Source organism: Manacus candei, unplaced genomic scaffold, assembly GCF_025592945.1.
Source record: "Manacus candei isolate 608988 ecotype Guabito, Panama unplaced genomic scaffold, ASM2559294v1 h1tg000067l, whole genome shotgun sequence".
NCBI classification, from domain to species: domain Eukaryota; kingdom Metazoa; phylum Chordata; class Aves; order Passeriformes; family Pipridae; genus Manacus; species Manacus candei.
Window position 1 is genome coordinate 10,144,462 of NW_026138115.1, and position 20,026 is coordinate 10,164,487.

At 43.3% G+C, this 20,026-nt stretch overlaps 1 protein-coding gene across 5 annotated transcripts in view; it reads right to left on the minus strand.

Moving 5' to 3' along the window:
• The window catches only part of ESRRB (estrogen related receptor beta), a 128,525-nt gene that overhangs the window by 28,858 nt on the left and 79,641 nt on the right, over window positions 1-20,026 (minus strand). For 3 of the 5 annotated variants that reach the window (XM_051806379.1, XM_051806380.1, XM_051806378.1), the window contains 2 exons: window positions 11,566-11,975; window positions 2,129-2,245 (listed from right to left, as the gene is read on the minus strand). In XM_051806379.1, the coding sequence (XP_051662339.1) occupies window positions 2,129-2,245; window positions 11,566-11,975 (527 nt within the window). Of the gene's footprint in view, window positions 1-2,128; window positions 2,246-11,211; window positions 11,349-11,565; window positions 11,976-16,940; window positions 16,957-20,026 lie in introns of those variants that run through there. The other 2 variants (XM_051806381.1, XM_051806382.1) reach the window with 2 other exon arrangements.

The following is a 20,026-nucleotide window of genomic DNA, read 5'->3' on the forward strand; positions in this document are numbered from 1 at the left end:
AACTAATTGGTCCTCATAACCCTTTTGCAAAGCAAAGCAGTAGGACCCTTATTTCTCAGCTTGGAATACTGAGCAAAAGAAAGACAAAAAAAATGCCTGACCAACATCACTTGACCACTCTGTGTTAGGGCAGAGGAGTCCTATTTGCAAATTGCTAGTGTAGTCTCCTCTTGATATTATCATGAGCTCTTGTATCCCATTGGTATCAATAAATCTTTATGCTGTATATTCCACAGCACTAAACATTATGGGCAGGATCACAGATACACTAACATCAATAGCAAACCACCCTTCCCCAGAGACTTTAATGATGCCGGATCAATCCCGATATGAATAACTAAATACACTAATAAAAGCAGCCTTGGAGTCAAATTTCAGTTTGCCATGAGTACTATCCCATAGAGTTCAGGAGTTCATGCACAGCATAGTGTGAGTGAATCTATGCTGCTTTCCAGACTAACTCTGGTCTGGAAGGAGTTAACTGTTTTCCCACAGCTTGAAAGCTAAGACACAAAACCTTCACAGGACCCTGCTCTGAAGAGTGTTGAACTTCCAAAATTGGAAGCAGAAGACACCTTGGCCACACAGTCAGCATGCCAGCACCAGCTCCTGTGACTCCGCTTCAACAGCTGCCAGCTCTGAGAGACTCAACTGCTTGGATGCAGGGCAGCATAGATATAGGCAGCCAGCAAGCCTGGACCCATGCTGCTGCTCTGCTGCTCCAGTGACTGGAGCCACTACAGGCCTTTAAGGTTGTTTTATGGGATTCATATGAATAGGCTACAGTGCATTATAAACCTGTGCTCCCACTAAAGCCAGTGTCACTAGTGTGCATTGGCACATGGGAAAGGGGAACTATCCCCTACCCTCCCTGAACTATCACATGAGGAGAAGCAGGTTTTCAGTGGTCCCTCTCTAACTACAAAGCAGGTGCCTCCTTCCCAGCAGTAGATCAAGATCCTCTGAGTCTACCACCTCTACATCTAGGTCAGGGTGGGCCAGACTACATAAGTCTGCATCTCTGCCCCTTGGTAACTGGTGTGCTCTAGTAGGAAGATTTTTAACGACAGAAACCACACATCCATCAAAGAACAAAACTGGTTTAACACCTAATCTACATTCTTTACAACATTGGCTGCCATTAACCTGCCCCTCAAGAAATGAGAGAGCCCTACTGAGAAGGAATACACACTCGAGTGACATCATACAATTCATCACCAGCTGCTATGATGTTATGACCTGGGAGAGAGTTGTGTGCTAGTGTCTTGGCTCCAGCATACAGGACTTCTGCAGTCCACAGCCAGCTGCTGTTCCTTGTGGTTAAGCTGAGGGGACCATTCTCTGCCAGGTACAGCAATGCAGGAGGTTACATGCAATGCTTCTCCTTCCCTCCCCCTCCCCCCCTCATTGACTTTCCCAGAGGGACCCCAAGGGAAACAAAGTTTTAAAGTCAATCTATAAGAATGTGTTTAATTGCCACTGAATTCCCTATGGTTCACCTTGAATGGACAAGGATTGAGGAGGAGGAAAAACAGAACAAGAGAGAAGCTGAATACTGCTCAGAGACCTCTAAACACATCAATAGACTGAGTACAACATAGGTTGAGCATGCAGGGCAGCAATCCACAGCTCCCAGACAAACTTGTGCTACCACCCATCTTCAGAAAGTCTCTTGAGTGGTAATATGGGCAGACCTTCATTGCACAGCATGCCACAGCTGTGCATTAACTCTGTCCTTCCCTTATGATATCCAGCCAACCCAGTCATGATCATGAAAGAGCTTCTCCTCCTCAAAAATGAAAAATGACCTGAGGGAAAGAAGAGCAACACCCTCCAGCGCAGGGTTAGTTTGGGAAAGGAAACAGTCTGGCACAGCCAGTTTCTAGTTATTTTGTCAAATTTGCAAGTAATAGAAATAATATCCTAGCACAAGGGTGCTGACTAGAACCACTCTCCTCTCTTGACTGCCCTCTTAGTCACTGCCCATCCTGACTCTGTTACAAAGCCTGTAAAAAGATTCCTTCAGAAAGCCAGAGCAGGCAAGCATGCAGTTAGCCTCGGAGATCCTGCAAGGCCTGGAGTCCCAGGCACCGTTAGGACAGAGAAAAATTCTCATTCTGACTCTTACCTTCTTTTAGCATCCCCACTTTGAGGCATTTCATGAAGCGACAGGCCTGACAGGATTTGCGCCTCCGTTTCGTGATCTCACATTCATTGGTAGCCGGGCAGCTGTATTCAATATTCCCTGAAATCAAACACAGAGATGGTCACCCAGGAATCACGTTTTCCCCACTGATCCAGGGACTGGCTGTAGTGCCCAGATATTCCCAACACCATCAGTCTGTGTATGTTGTACGTTTGCTCGCTAATTTGCACAGACACATCCTCTGAGACTACAGCCAGCTGACCTATCCAAGGGGCTGATTGCAATGCTGGACTTTCAGGCACGTGTCCTCTAGGTATGTCATTGTCCCCTGTGCTGCACCCTTTATAATCTGGCCTGTTCCCTGAAGTCCAGGGCTGAGCATGGGAGCAGTTCAGACATTAGCAGCATTTCCTTTGCTGCCAGTCTTGCTCCACATCTGTGGGACAGATGTCATCTGTCCTTTCTTGCCTTGCTTGGGGAACCAGCATTTTCTCCTTTGCTTCCTCCTGCCAGCAGGCATACTACAGGTAGCAGGGAAGCAGTAGGTCTAGATTGAGAAAGAGATAAGACGTCCTGTAAAATGAACATAGGTTACCTGTGCAAATCTTTACAGTTTTACTTTATTAGTTCTTGTGCACCTGCCTCTCATCCCTTTGCACAGACCATTATCGCTTCTCATTTCCTTTTCGTTTATGATCATGTTGCAACACTGTCTCCAAGATAAAACAGGGAAAGAAACATCCCAAATTTATTTCTAGTCAAATCGTATTGTACTGGAAGCCAAGAATGTAACTGAAACATGGAGCAAGGGTCTGATATGAGGATGTAAGTGGAATTATGCTGGATGACAGTGGAAGGTAACAATTATTTAGTACTAGAAGACAACAAACAAAAACAGCTGTCTCCATCCTGCCATTCATTTTGAGATGATGTTTCTGAAGAGGGCTATTCAATGTTTGCTGCAGGGATGGACTAGATACTGGTAAATCACGCAGCACTGAAAAGGGTATCTAAGCTCTACAGTCAATTCAGGAGAATGGAAAAGTTGGTCTGATGATCAAAGGAAAGAAACTGAGGTGTAGGGAGGAATGTAGGTAAGAGCTGAGACAATAACAGTATGGACTTTGTAAAACATCAGATTAGAAGCAGAGTTTACAGTTTTTTAACACTGGGACAGGACTTGATTTTTGTTCCTACTTCTGCAATGGATTTTTATATTCTAGTGCAAGACCCTTCCCTCTCTATAAATAAAGATCAGCAATCTGATATATATCAATCTTTGGGTGTGGTGATTAGACCTTGGGGCTAACTAAGCTGTTGGAAAGCCCCTTGAAAATCTGAGTGGAAAAGCAGAGCACAGATTCATTAGAAAGAAAGCACTGTTTATTTCAGTATTCTTGGCCCATTCTGGGTGAAACTCCAGGAGCACACAGCCCCTAAAGCCTAAAGGTGATTGGCCTGTTAGTTACAAACATTCTACCTCTTGCTTCTTGTTTTGTCACAAGACTTGCAACTTGACCCTAAGCTCCACCCCAGCCACCCCATTCTTCACCACTGCTCATCTACCCCCAAAATACAGTTTGTCTGCAGGAGCACAGTGTGCTGCACAAGTTGCTTCCGTTCAGGCTGTATTTCGTCATTTTGCAGCACCTGAATTTCAATAGCCAGCCACGTATCAACGTTCTCAGAGAGCTGGAAATTGAGATTCAAGCTTGATCTCAAGGTAATAAATAAACTCCTGCTCTAAACACGGAGTTTCAGCACATTACAGACCCATGAGTATGGTGGCCACGATCTCATGATCAGATACTTGCTGTGCCCCACGCAGGAAGGAACGCAGCAGGAACAAACCTGGGAAAAAACTCAAACAGAGTCTCACTTTGTTAAAGTTTTGCCTTTGTTTCAGTGTTAACCTTTCTCACCAAACCCAGGATGAGAGTTCTAGAGAGACACAAGATTTTATGTTTTGTGGTCCAAAGGCCAAAAATTTGACCCCTTACACAGAGACACTACACCAAGGGCACTGAGCCCTTATAGCAGCTGGAGGCAGTGACAGCCCTCATCTGAATGCTCAAGGTCCCTCCACAGCATCAAGAAGATCCCCCAACTTCCCCATGCCTCCAGGCCCTGGTCCCCTTGACAAGCAAAGTACTGAAAAGGGTCTACAAAAAATATACCACAACTAAATGTGACAGTGTCAGAGTATGTGCAGGTAATAGTTACCATACACATGCCGGATGCACACAGCAGTTCTCAAAGGCATTTCTGTACTGAGATCATGACTGTTAAAGGAGCAGAGCCAGAGGAGAGTGAGCACTGGGCAAGCACCCCTTCCTGGACAGCAAAGCAGTGGTCACCAGGTAGTGCAGCAGCCCCGTAGTCTGCTGGTTAGCACATATGAAAAAATACATTCAGCACCAGTGGGACATCCCAATTCAGCATGCTTGTTTGCCTTCACATTTAACACAGGCTCATCTGTCTCTTCCACACACTGTGCCCAGTCTGAGGGAAGAAAGCACCAGCAGCTGTGTCTTACAGTCCTCTCTATAGGTGCAAATGCTAGAGGTGAGGCTCACTGTACCCTCTTCACACAAGACAATGCTGCCAAAGCAAATGGCATTTTATGCCAGGCCCAAAAACATGCTGTGTGCTGCATGGACTGAGAGCCACAGCTGGGGGCAATACCTGCCATTATCGCAGGAAGCAGCGACATGACCAGGGGAGGCACAATCAGCATTACCCAAGCAGAACTCAATCACAAAAAACTATCATCTCCAAAAGTTTAACAAAGTTCTCTGACTTTTTTTTTTTTTGTGTCTCAATTTCTTTTATGGGTCCTGGGGCTGGCTGCCAGCACAGTGAGCTGCTCACAGCTCCCTGTAATTTCTGTAAGTGCCCTGTGATAAAGTGATGAGATTAACTCATCGAAATTCCAACAACCTCCCAGTGGCTGGCGGTCACACCAGCAGCCCAGCTGCCAGCGCAGGGGGCTCAGAGAGAGATTCCCCTTCACTGCCGCAGCTGGGGGTGCTGCAAAGTCCTGCAGAAGAGTGTCAGCATACAAGGGTGCACTTGCAACTCTCTATGCAACAGCAGAATTTGAGTCAAGTCTCTGTGTGTAATGAACAGTAGATTACGTGACCCAGAAGGAAAGGTCAGAAAAAAACACATAATCTGATAGGCAAGGCCTTGCTTTGAGCTGTTGCTTATTAGAGAGATTTCCTTTACCTAGATAATATTTACATTGATCTGAAAAAAAAAGGTAGAACCTCACCAATACCACAGCACAAGATTTACCTAAAAATGGCTTTAAAAAAATCAAGTGATGAATGACAGGATCACAGTTTGGATTTCTTCACATGTCCCCTTGGAGGGCAAATCACTTCCTCTCTGTGTCCTAGTTTGCTCATCTGCAAAATGATACGAACACCAAACCTACCTTCTGGGAAGATTTCGAGTCTTTATTCATTAAGGTTTAACTGTACTTTAAAGCCTTTAGATGAGAGATACTAAGAAAGAGTGGAGGACTGTTAAAGTGATAGATCATGTTTTTTATGCTGGAGAACTGCAAAATTACCCTATCTTCTGCAAAATTAGACCTTTGACTGTTAAACAATTTAGAATATCATTTCCAGTGCACACATAATAGAAGCACCTGAAAATTGTACACCAGATCTGGATCATTCAAGAGATCCTATATTCACCCTAATTCTCTGGAATGGGAGGGACTGGGAAGAGGAGAATGCCTCCCTGACCTTGGGGAGCACAACGAAGTCCTACCCAGCTCCTTCTTAAATTGTGGATAGGGCTCCTCCGGAGAGTTGAGTTTGGAATTAGTACAGCACTGAAGGCACAAGCTACTCCCTGCTTCCTGATTCTAACCTTTTAGAAAGCCTTTCCACAAGGAAACTCAGAAAAGACTAGATAGAAATAATCAAGAAAGTCTTTAAAGCTAAATAATTTTCAGCGTCTGATTGCTGAAGAAAACCCATCTCTCTTTTTCTGGTTTCTTCTTCATTGCTGTTCACTTAAATTAGCCCATCTAAATGAGGCATCATAGCCCAAGTCCTGATGTGAGGAGAGGTACTTTGTAAAAGTCAGAGGAAAATCTCTCCAATGATCTGCATGAGGTAAGAGAGGTTATTTTTAAGCTCCAGTTTTCAAAGAAAGGAACTCAAATATTGAACCTGTAAAACTTCATTTAGGAACTTGAATAAGCAACCTGATTTTCAGCAGGGTTGTCCTATGCTTCAAGGGACATGTCCCTGATCTAGGTGCCTGAGTATATACAAACATCAACAGAGGCTCTTATTTTTGGAAAGGAAAAATATCAACACAAAAAAACCCCTCAAACCCCACAAAACAAAAAAAAAACAACCCCCCCAAACAAAAAAATACTCCAACAAAAACAAAGCTCCCCACAAGTGTTTATCACTTGCAGGAAAATGAGAGTTTGAAAAAGCAGGTGAGATAAGCCCTAGTGCTTGGATTAACCAAAATTTTACTTCATGTGCTGATAACAGTAAAAAACCCAGAAATGTGAGCACTTGACACTATGAGAGGAAAAGGGCATACGCAGAGGTGTAACAACAGCACTGTTCACCTCCTCAGGGTGGCACACCTGGCTCCTGCTCCACAAAAGAGGACTTGGACATTTAGTACAACTCAAATCAGCCTCCTGCTTGCACAGGGAAGCAGGACATGGGCCCTGGGGCTCCCTACCAGCAGCAAGTTTGTCTATAGGGTTTCAGATACAGAAATACTTTACAGAAGTTGCACAGAAAAGGTCCTTCTGCACAGAGTTCTCTGTGCACTGAGGCCAAGAGAAAACACAAGACTAATAGACCTGAGGTTGCACTGGAGGTGGTTTTTTAAATCCAAGCACAGATCTGTGAATAGTAAGCAGCAGTCAGGTGCTAGATCATGAAATACTGCACTTTCCCTGGTTAAGCTTCAGAAGCTTTTGGAAAGCTGAAAAGTAGCAGGCACATTTCTGAGAAGGACAGAACAGTGCTTGGCTTCTATGGCTGCTACTGTAGGGACTTAAAACTTCCTTTGTGCATGTAGATGGTAATGCTCTTCTGCTCATGAAAAACTTTCTCAACTGCTGCTCCCTTCCCTTAAGCCACTCTAAGCACCGCAACAACAACCAGGAAGCCCTAGAAGACTATGGCTTTTATTACAAGCCTGTTATAAATCCCTAGAAGTCTTCTGAACTGCATTATCCACATTTTAAGCCCCTTATTGATGTAAAGGCATACCAACAAGGCAGTTCTGTTGCTACACTCACTGGGTTTGAAGCTTGAAAGACTCAACAGGAAATCCATAGATGCAGGAACTTCGCCTGATACACCACTTGCCTATCCAGAAGATGATGGTAAATGTGTCTCTTCTCTCTGACTCTCCAGTAACCAGTTCTTCCAATATCACTCCTCGCAAGTCCTGTTGTATCACCTTATGGGTGTGAGTTCCACACACACAAGGAGATGATTCACAAAGATCAGAAAGAGAAATCTTAATTCAGATTTATTTTGCTGAGCCCTAAGCTTTTATATTATATTAATGGGTCATTTTAGAAATAGCCTTAATTTTCACCATTTGAAGATGAAAAACAGATGAAGGGTAGTCATAGTCATGAATATGTTGAATAATAAAGGACTCATATGGTTACACAGCACTGCAATCAGTTAATATTCAAAAGAGACAAAAGTACCTACTAGTTGTAATGACTGATGAACAAAAATTTATATCTGATTGATACATAATGCTCTATCTACTGAGTAAACTATTCAGAGAAGGAATAGAGTTAGATTAAGAATTTGTACCACGTAAGAAAGCCAGCATTTGCCTTTGTCCTAAATTTGGATGAAAGTATTGTTTAGGATTTCCACGGAACAGAAATTCAAAAAGTTTTAATTTAGAAACATCCAAAACACAATACCTTTCGTGTAACATACCTGTTCCATTACATTCAGCTAATATGAAATTTTTGGTTTCAAATCAGACCTCTCTTGAGCATCAATAGCAGCACACTTCAACACGTTTGAAATTCAGATTCTCTCCTATCTGCACTAGATTGCACATTCCACAATATTCACAGTCAGGTGACATCCATGACACATGTGAGGACACTTGCGCCATGGAGGTCAATGTAGATTGCCAGTAGAATATAATCTCACGATGCAATGCAATGATAGAGAAACATGATTTAAATTTTGTCAGGCAGCCTAGCTGACCGAAAATGTGTCGGGTCGGTTCAGAACTTCTGGCTCTGCCTCAAAGCATGGGAAGTCCAGACCTTAGGTTCAAAATAAAATGTTCAGAGAGAACAGGCCTGCAGCCCAGTGGCATGTTCTGTCATCTTGTGTCAGGTTTTCACTTTTCCATCTCAAGCATTTCCAGTGCTGCAAAGTGGAAATGACACACAGGTTTCCAAACCTTGATCTTTCTTTTGGGCCATGTAACACAACAGGTGAGAGGTCATAGGTGTGACACCTCCCCATAATCTGTGGGACAGGTTAGGATGTGTTGTGTGATCCTGTCTTTGTTCAGCAAAACCAAACACTCCAATTCATCTTGAACTGAATCAATGGTTTGGATTTTCCTGCCTTCTTTTCTTTTGCCTACCATTAAAATTTTTCTTGGGGAAATCTGACTTGGTAAAAATTCCACTTTTCTTTGGAAAAATCCTACTGACAGAAAATTCTCACATAGCAATATTAGTGACCTCAGAGATAACCAGCCGCGTCCCTGCTACCGTTTAGCCTATCTTCTCCCCGTCATTTCAAAAACAACAGCCCTCGTGTTGTCCAGGACGGGCTGGCCTCATCTGGCTAAGTGGGAAGGTGAGTTGCAGAGCTGTCATGCTCAAATAAGGTCTGCAGCTTGAATGCCGCTCTTCCCGCTGCTCTGCTACAGCAGCAGAGGGAGTGAAGAGGCTATTGCAAGATGCTCCTGCCCTAAGATAGGCAGGTTTTACATAAGTTCATGCAACTAAAAGAACCCCATAGGCAGACTGGGGTCATTTGTAGCAGGGGAGCAGGGCTAGTTGGCAGGGCAAATTCATGTGAAGCTTCTCTTTCATGATCAGGGGTATCTAGATAGTGTAATAATTCAGGACAGATTTAGACTCATTTTATGGCAGCATGCATACCTAACATAGGGCCAGCAGAATAAGTACTGTCATAGTATTCATTAGATTTTCATCTGTCAATACTCAAGCACAGAGAAGTGAAGTGGCTGGTCTGAGACCACAAGAGCCTGATGATGAATTTACCTACTGCATCTGGGGAATCCTGGAGTCCTCGCTCCATCTCTGTGCTCTAACCATTGAGTCAATGCCACTCCCAGATACCAAATCATGGCAAGTCTTTTGATATTAGCAGGGAATGCAGTGGTATAACATACACATCTGCATGCTTTCTGCAATGTTTGGCAGACTGAATGAAGATGTTTTCACTTGGTCTGTTAGATGCTTAACACAGCTACTGAATATAATAAAGATGCAGGATAAATACCTTTGGTAAATGCTCTTGCCACTCGCCTTCTCTTTTACATGATCCTTAAATCCTTTTCCCTGCACACCCAGGGCTATGCTTGGATATCGCATGCACTGCAGCAGAGCCCCAGGACTGGTGCACTTTCTTGACTCAACCAAACTCTGCAGCCCTATTTGCTGCCGACTCCCGTGGGTTCAGCCTTCAGTTTCATAGTTGAAATTGCTCACCCTCAGGCACAGCACACTTGACTCTCACACTCTTTGGAATAAAAGCATTTTGGTACCTCAGTCGCCAGAGCAATCTGATGACAGAGCGAGAGAGATTTCCACTTATTTCTTTCCCCCATCTGTTACATGTTAACAGGCAATCAATTAGGGAACCACAGGGAGAAAGAATATGGCTGTGCTGGGGAGAAAAGGCTGGAAGGAAGCGCTCTCCCCTCTTGGGATTAAGTCAGCTGACACATCACTCAGGCTGACACAGGCTCTAGGTACTGTTACCCTGCATCATTTTCTTTTGATTCTCTCTAAAAACTCTTCAAAAGTTCCTAGGTCTTCTCCTCTTTCTCCCGGTCTCTTCTGCTCTGCCACAGAGGTGCTCCAGTATTGCTCCTAGGAGGAGTTACTTATCTTGTTTCTTTCTGTATTAGGAGCCCCTAGGACTTTGCTTCAGAGTGCTACCTTGTCCCTCCTTTAGCACCTGATTATGCCTAAAAGAAACACTAGGAATGGCTCAAGAGCTGGAGGAGGGATGGAGTCAATGCTGACAGTCAGAAGTGCAAGTAAAAATTCACATTCAATCACAGAGATTAAGCAATGACAAATCACACAAAGCCCTGCCAGAGAACTGGTCAATGCCCTAAAGATGGCAATGATTTCCACATGGCATAATAAAGAAGAAAGTGTCAGTGGGGAAGAGTGATTATTTCCAGAGCTGGATAACAGGAAGGAGAGTCATCTAAAATCTAAGAAACCAAGCTAGAAATAGTGACTTTTGCAGAGACCTGGAATGAACTGCATCCTAGACTGCTCTGTCCACTGCAGAGTTGAACATCCCCAGAAACAGAGTGCAATCAGACCCATTCAATTAACAAAATGAGTGCTCTCTCCACATGTGCATTTCTTTCATTTCACAGGAGAAAAGGCAGTACTGGTGTGGTGGATTAACCCCAGCCAACAGCCAAGTACACACACAGCTGCTTGCTCACAGGACACCTTGTCTCCAGTCAGCCCATCTTAGTTTTCCACTTTCCACTGGAAGACAAATGATCCTGTCCTTTTTCCAGTTAGAGAAAGTAGGAAATAAAAGGAGTATCTTTATGTCTAGCCATGTTTGCTGACATGGGGCACATGTAAGCAAGTATGCCCAAGCATCCATGGGTGTTGGACGTTACCTGGATGCACTCCTGCTTTTGGCTATATTGTAGCTGTGTGTGTGCACATCTGCAACCACACCTTTGGCAGGCAGGCAGGCAGGCAGCCATACCCTTCATATGTGAATTGTACATGCAGGAGCAATGCACTGCAATTCATCTATTCATGCATGCACTGAGGTTTTCAAAATCACCTGAGGAATTTCTCATCCTTCGTAAGACTGACACAAACAGGGTATCTTTGTCTTCTTCAGTGACTAGTTTTTTTATCTTCAAAGAAGATGCATCTTAGTGAAAGCCAGCCAGGCTAGGAACTTGGCAAAAGTTCCTACCACCACATAGCCTAACTTCATGTCCATGTTCATTTGGGAGGACCAGAGCTGATTAGGAGGAGAGAGGAAGCATACAAAAGGATGGAGACTCAGGTACATTACATGCACTCTTCCCTTCCCCCTTTTATGTGACATTGCAGTCTCAGCAATGTCTGGGGCTGTGGCCCTCTACTTCTATGGAGTGAATGCTGCGGTTTCCATTCCTTCCCACCGTACCTTGAATAGTCCTCTTGAAGAAGGCTTTGCATGCCTCACAGGAAGCCACGCCGTAGTGGTACCCAGAAGCAATGTCCCCACACACCAGGCACAGCCGCTTGGGGATTGCATTGAGCATGTACTCGCACTTGGTGGGTGAGTCCTCCATGATGGCGCTGGCACAGTCGTCGTAACGCTTACGGCAGGACCCACCACCAATCCCCGTGCCATTGAACATGGGGGGTGAGTCTAGGCCATTGGGGTGGCCACCCATGGCGATGCCATAGCCACCGCTAGCATCGGAGGAGCCGCTCGGGCTGTGGTGGCTGATGGCGTCGATGCCAGAAGACGGGCTGGAGGGCTCGGTCTTGATGAAGGACCCACAGCTGGAGGAGAGGTGCCGCTCCTCCGTGGCCATTCTGCCGAGCAGCCTGCGGGGAGAGAGCAAAGGCACTCAGCGACCTCCTGGCAAAACCCAGCTCCAGGTTAGTCAAAAGAGAGCCCTCTTTTTCCCACCTCAGTTCAACTCCAGTTGGCTCAGACAGTTCAACCCCACCCGGTTCTTCTTCAGGAATATCAGTACAATCGCCCGCCTGCTCCCCACAAACTCATATTAGAATAAAGACAAGGATATTCATGTAGATCATATTATCAGGCTGTTCACAGGCTGTACTGCTGGGAAGGGGCATCAGTGCTGATCAGGCACAATCTACCCAGAGCACAATCTACCCCTGAAACAGTAGAAAGAAATGAGCTTGCCTGTGGCAGACCAGGTGAAAAAGATGTTCAAAATATGCTGCCCTGGCTTTAATCAAAAAGTTCAGGAACAGACCCTGCAGAGGACCTGCTCAGACTGGATTTTCATTTTTTTTATCTGTAATACAGAAGTCTTTGATTAATTTTCAATTTGAATTCCTCCTCTCCCCCTCACTCCACCCTCCACTCTGCAGCACTATTATCACTAAAAGAGAAGCTTAGAAACTAAAGGAAAATAATCTGATCAAAAATTTCTTCTGGCTCAATCTTAAATCTTAATCTTGCTTCTATTTACTAGTATTGGGCTTTTGCATAGACACGCAAATTCCCACTTCTTAAAAAGATTATTATGCTCTAAAGCCTATGGAATCTTTACCAAATTGTTTTAGTTCACAGATAGTCTTATTCCTTATATAAATGTTCAATCTTTTGTTTTTAGAACACTGCTAATTTTTATGATATCTAAAGCAATGAGTTCCAGAGATTACTTGTGCAGTGTACGAACAAGCAAAAAATTCCAGTTTTAAATTCCAGTTAAAATTTTTAATTTTTAATTCCACTTTAAAATTCCACTTATTTGCCTATAGTGTATTTGCAGCCTTTCAGACTCCCTGAACATGTCCTGGCTCTCCTCAGGAAATGTAGTTTTGCCATGTTCTCCTCATTCAGCTCTTCATTATCTATATAATTGCTCTTCATGCAGAAGTTTTTGCAGATCTCTTATCTGCCTCATCATCCATCTCTGAACTTCCTCTAGTCTGGCTATTTCTGTTCAGTCCAGAACAGAGTTCAATGAGCCAGCTCCTCAGCAGCATGACACTGGCACTGCTCCATCACTTCTCCAGCTGAAGGTCTGGACAACAGTCAAGACAAAGGCACGCCATCAATTACGTAGTGATGTTACAATATTTTCAATGTTATTTTCAGCCTATCTAGTGTATAACTCCTTACACTGTTTGCTTTTTCCCCTCTTTAAATTAAAATCTAAATTGTTACCATTTCTCCAGCAGAGAATATCAGAAAGTTACTTACTGCAATCCTCAGATCCTTTCCTGAGTTGCTGCAGTTAATTTAGAATCCATTAGGATGTACAAAAAATCAAATTACTGCCTTCTGGTGTGCAATGTTTTGCAATAGTCAACAGCGTATCTCTTCTACCACTATGCTGTGCAGTCCACACACCCAGCTTTATTAAGATCCTCTGGGGTTCTTCAGTCTTTCGTGATAGTTTGATGTCATCTGCAGTCTCATTGTTCACCCACTTCCCAGATCATTAACATATGGATCAAACACCACAACACTGATCTTTGTGGGTGATTCGTGTTAACCTTTATCATGCTGAAAATTGACTTCTCTTTCTTCTCTGGATAGGGTATGTCTACCCTTTCTTTCTGTCTCTGACACTTTTAATTGATAATAGTACTAACCTGAGAGGTTAAATTTTCCCTTCAGCAAGATAATTTGTCAAAGGCTTTAAGAAAAACTAAACACATGCATTTTTCTGATGACATGGCCAAAGAATTTTGAATGACTAGGGATGCTTCACTTTTCTTTTTGGAAGCTCTGTTGGTTTAAAGTTACCATACCATGGTCATGTGGGTAATTTCTATTTCTATTTCTATTTCTATTTCAGTTTCAGCCTATTTACCTGGTATTTGTGGCAACTCCTTCTGCCAAGAGGTCAAAGCCATCAGGGGACAGGACAAAATATTCTGTGTATTAGCAAGGCTGGAGTGCACACATATATACATCATATCTGTGTCTGTTGATAGGAATATAGATGTTTGATATGCAGCAAATTCACAGTCGCATCCTTATGATCTCACTTGACCCAAGTATTCTCCCTTCTCTGTTTCATCCTCAGTGTTTGACCTCATCTCCTATCTCTGGGATCGATCAGCCAAGTTTGTTATTTGGCAAGACTGTTGACCTTGAGAGTATGGGCAGGCATCTCATGTTCCTTGGCTGCTTTGCCTGGTGTTACCTGAGAGGAATCCAGAGTCTGGTCCGTCTCAGAGACAGTGTGATGAGTTGATAAACGCCCATGCTTTTGCCTAGAGGGCCACACCGAACTAGAGGTCATGGAGCAGTTACAGGAATAATTGCCACAGGTGCATTCATCTCTAATCCCACAGGGTTCCTAGACAGACTGCAGAACTTCTAGTGTAATGCCAGCTGACTCTGTGGGCAAAGATGAAGCTTTGCTAACTGAGAGCAGATCTTAGCATCTCATAGCAAAGCTGAAAGCTGCTGTGCTGGCCTTGTTCTGAGGCCTCTCCCTACCTGAGAAGTGCAGTTTTGGTAAAGATATGAAGATCACAGGATACAGCAACATGAGATTAGGGTCAAAATGGAAGGCAAAATGACCATAAAACAGTGTTCGGCACTGAGGAACTCCACAGTAAAAGGAGCTGGAATCGTAAGGACAACACTACAAAAAAGGCATGACAAAGAGATGAGCTGTACTGGCAGATTCCATCAGCAGAATCCAAATCCCAGCTTCTGTTTCTTAAATAGCCTAACTTTCATAGATGACCTCAAGAGGACTTACTGAGATATTTCCCTCCAGTGGAGGGGAAAAAAAAAAAAGAAGGTATATCAGGCTTCTCAGCTCACAACCTCAATTAAGGAGCCTTCCTTCCCAAGGCATGTAAACTGTGACTGTTTGATAGTGAATCACAGATAGTAACAACCCCCCTAGATCCTTCCAGCTGAGGACCCTCCTGTTCCCTTCCAGGAGGCAGCAATACATAGGGAGTGCTGGTTAGACTTCAGCCATTTTCTCTTGTGTTTTTCTTTTCTGGCCTCTGACTTTCTGCAAGTCTCATGGAGATCCCATGCTGATTTTTAAACAGAGTCAGAGTGTCCCCTGGCAATGAGATACATCTTGAACTTCAAGAAGAACAGCTAAATGTTTCTTGCAAAGAGTTCAAAGTGATGAACAGTCATTTTGCTCGGCTCTAGTTACCTTAATAGGAATGTAAAAGGAGAGAGACTTGATCCAACTCTCCTCTGTGCTGGCACAGGAAACTCCGTTACTATTTCTGTGCCCATGTAACAGGCTTAAAGGTTCTAAACATTTCGTTCTTTTCACCTTTCCTCATCATAGGTCATTCCTTCTAATCCCTTTAGCATCTTTGTGGTCCTTCTCTGGATTTGTTCCAACTTGCCTGGGTCTCTCTTGCAGCAAGGTGCCCCGAATTGCACAGCACAATGCCACAGCACTACAGGGGAGAGTCACTCTGGAAAGCACACAGCCGGGCAGACATATGGACCAACTGAGCAGTAGCTTTGCCAGACATCAGGTTGCACATCAGCTCACATCATTTGATAGCTACTGTCTCACCGGGACCTCTCTGAACATAAGCTGCTTTTGCCACTGTGCTCTGAGCAACATGAAATTTGGAGATTCTCCTTGTTCTAAAGTAGATCCAGTATCATCTTTAAACTACACAGTGCTAATTGCCACTTGTTTTACCAAAGCCTGTTCATAACATTCAATTTTTCTGGCTAGCTCTTATTTTTTTCACTCTGATCTTTTTTCTAGTACCTTTCAGTTAAGTTAATTGTAAATTTGAGGCTGATTGCTTTACATTTTCCTCCACTAACGAATATTTACAGTCAAAACATTGCCCTTTTGAACACTACCTTTGCAGAAGGATAAAGAATATCTCTAACCCTTCTGTTTACACTCTGTCATTTAATCCATGATTCATTTCACAGGATTTGTATCAAACCCAATTTGATCTAATTTCCCTAATAAGATTTTGCACAGCTTTGTGTCAAAAGCTCATGCATGGTCTAGAGTCAGTCTATTCATTCCATTCCTTTTGCTCGCTAATTATCTAATTGTATCAAGAAAGGTTATTGTCTGCTGTATTCCTGTTTCATAAACCCACTGCTATTTATCACTAACAATGCTGTTAGCCTTTATGTGCTTACGACTGCCCTCAGACAAGCACGGTCTGATCTCAGTGATTCTGGATGTAAATACAAAAGTTTAGACCAAGTTGAGATTGTGCTTTAGGTTTTTATCCATTAGTGTTCTCTCCCTTGGGAAGTGATATTGGGTTAATGTTACCAGTTTCCCCAATTCTTCTCCAGCCTTTCATCTTTTGCTGTTTCTCTGCAATGTATTTAGCCATTAATGGTTTATGAGTTTAATGCTCTCTAAGAGAACGAAAGATTGCTAGATGGACAGGACCTGAAAGGGACAAAAGACTAGTGTTATAAAATTAAGGCAGTAAATATTGGCCCCAATTTTTTTCTTTTAAACTTCAAGGATTACAAGTTTGGAATTGGTGCAGATAAGGCTATTTTACTGCACATCTTTTGAGGTTATTTTTTCCAGAAATAGTAATTTGTAACTGCATTCACCTCTTTAACCCCACTTCTGGATATGGAAATTACAATAATTCAGTAGTCCTTATCTACAAGCCTTCACCTGTTTCAAGAAAAAACAAGGCCCACCACTCACACTTGCTTAGCAAGACAGGCAGAACAATATCCAGCTTTGTAACAGAAGGTAACTTCTCCCCACCAGAAGAATTTTCTATCAGCTAAAAGTATCCACAATTCAGTAACTTAATACCATTTGAGCATCTGAGTGCTCATGTAAACCTAAGTCAATGACCCTGTACCTTCTCTATTGCAGCTCTCCATATTCCTGACTGGATCCAAAAAAAAGTTTAGTGACAATGCTGCTGAGCTTCCTTAGTGGCTGAATTCTCATCTTTAATAGGAAATGCAAGGATAGCTCAGTTCTATACTCCAATTTCCTGGAGGAGGGTAAGGAATGGGCATCTGAACATCCAGAAGTTCTGCCATGTAGTCCATTCCCTTCACCAGTCTTGCCTGAAAAAGTCACAAAGTCATCAAGCCAGTATGTCATTCCAAGAGTAAGATTGAAAGTATCATTACAATGAAAGTTGAAATACAGCTGTAAAACTAGTATCAACTGATGGAAGGGGAGAGAGAGAGAAAACACTCAGGTCCTCCTCAGGCAAAATCTTCTCTATTCTGGGCACAAGGAGAAATGTAGAAGGTCAGAAATGGGCTCTTTTGTTGGATGGTTTTCACACTGGATGTGGATTCCAGACAGAATGAAATCTTGATTTTCTAAAGAACCATAAAACAGGAAACCCCCGCAGGCAAGATGCTTGTACAGCTTGTAACTTCCAGGTGCCATACAGCTGTGCTTGTGGAACTGCACTTTAGTCCTGAAGTCCTCACATTAGACTCTAGTTTTACTGAGAAGTCTGCTAGTATAAAGTTGCTCACTTCAGGCACCAGCTTGTGACAAAAGCCCACTGGTTTGCACAGACATTTTTAAACCAGTCGTGAAAGACCAAAGAAGCTTTAGCTTGCAGAAACACCGATAACAGGGATAAAACATTCAACCTCTTCTCTGGTACAGGCCTATTTTTCCTATCGGTATTTGTTAGCTCAGATGACATAAATCTGCGCTGCATGTTTAAATGAGATGTGCACATCATTGGCAACACAGACTTTGTGTCTTTTGTGGGCCACGTGAGAGAGCTTTGCAACCCACAGCGGGCTGACAAACAATGTAGATCAGCTTCTCAAACACTGTCTCCAACTCCAGTAAAAAGCCAAATTTTGACAGGTGGTTTTTTTTAGATACAGGACACAGAAACAAATAATGTTTTCCAAGTGGCAGGCTAGATGTGACAGCTGCAATAACAGCCAGTGTAATTTTAGGTCACGTGTGCAAAGAGTTAATGTCATGGAGCTGAGACGCCCACACCTGTTGGTCAACCTACTCTTACCCATGGACAGCTCACACACGTGCTCCCACCTCTGCCTCTCTGCTGTGAGAACACCCACTAACATGCTAGGGAGGCAAAGGGTCAGCACCCACACTGGTTTCTCTTGCTCTTCTACTCTATATGGACTTCAAATGAGAGACACACCATCCAGAGACTTCATCTATAGTGACAGCTCTTCTCCATACAACAGTGGGATCTGCTAATGTGCCACTTTACTCCTGTACAGTGGCTAACTGTGGGTAACTCAGTCATATCAGCCACAGTCCAGGAGTCTTTTCTGGGCTTATTCTATCACACAGAAACATATCATGTTCCCAGGACAAACTTAATTTCTCTCTGAGGGTGGGCAAGAGGTGGAGTAGTACAAGCATGATGGACATGATTATAAACATAAATCACCAAGTTACCAGTGATAGACTTTAGGTTTTTTGTTTAAATCACAGTATTTTGCATTGCTATAAAGGACAAAAGAGTCAGAACCTCAGATCAATCTAAATATTTCTCTGGATTGCAGATCTTATTTCTAAGAGTTCTGTCATACTTCCCTTTGGCTTGCATGGGCTATGCTCCAACTCTGTACAGTGTAGCAAGCCCCAGACAGCCAGTTTTCAAGGCATTTGTCCACAATATGCCCACCCAAATACTATATACTTATCTTTGGAAGAAACATAAACCATAGCTTACAAAAAGGCTGAAGAGCTTGCTCTCTAATTTGAAGTGAAAAGCACCGTGTGACTTGTACTCCATAGCATGAATACCAAGCTGTAGTTCACAACCCTCGTCTGCCAGGTTCTGACAAGGTCCATTTTATTCTAAAAGAGCTACAGCATTCTAATTCCAATTACAACCATTTTCTGTTGGTTTTCGCTTTGCTGGGCATCTGGACCTGGCTTATTTTGTAAAAGTGAATCACAATTGGCCTGCCTTACACCCTTGACCTGAAGGGAGATAGAGATTTTTTTCCTTTGCTTCATAATTTGATGGTGGGTCAGGGGAAGAAGTTTTGAGTCGGGAACCTGAAGAAGCTAAAATGAAAATATGTAAGGAAGCCAGCAAAGTCCCAGCATGCCAAGAACCTATCTAGAGAACTATCTCCAGGGATCAGTTCCCCTGGTATTACTGAAGAGAATTGGGTTGTATGAGATCTACTGAAGCATGTCACTGGATGAGACCAGTTTTGCCATGTAGACTGAAAGAAGATATTCCTTGGTCAGCAGGATGACAGAGGCCCAAGGTGGGTTCTTCTGCAAGTTAAGGGATGGAGACAGCAAATGCTCATATTCTGGCTCTTACACAAATAGTACTTGCTTGTCTAATGCCCAGCAGATATTTTATCCCTTTGACCCATTGCACAACCAGAGCCCAGTTACATATTGGTAGATCTTCTCTAGCCCAAGTTAGCTCATGCTGAAAAAAGCTGCTGCAGCAAACTGTCTGGAGGTTGCTTAATAAATAAAAAAGGCTCTCATGGGCAGAAGACGTTATAGATTTCCTACTAGCCTTCATCCCTCTCCTCATTACTGTAATTTCTCTTCACCCTTAGGACAACAGTCTTGTTAGTAAATGGTAAGAAGTACCACACAGATGAAGTGACAATTAATCTGGAGGTGTGACATATATTACCAATTCCCTCTCTTATTAACACATCGCCTTTTGAAGGTACCGTGCCCTCTGGTGTACTTAATGGCACTCCCTCCAGAGTGAATTGCTTTAGCACTTGAGATAATGCTTCTTGCTTATAGTTACTGTTGATATCACAGCACAACAAGGACCAGGGTTGACGTGGTGTTCATTATTTTTCCTTCCCCCTGCCATGTTATCATTCTGTGTTCTACATTTCCACTTCTTCCCCCGCTATTTCTACATGTGGAGGACTGTTCACAGCAGTTCAGCAATTTTTTCCTGCTCACAGCAAAGCTGCAACTCAATCCCTGTTG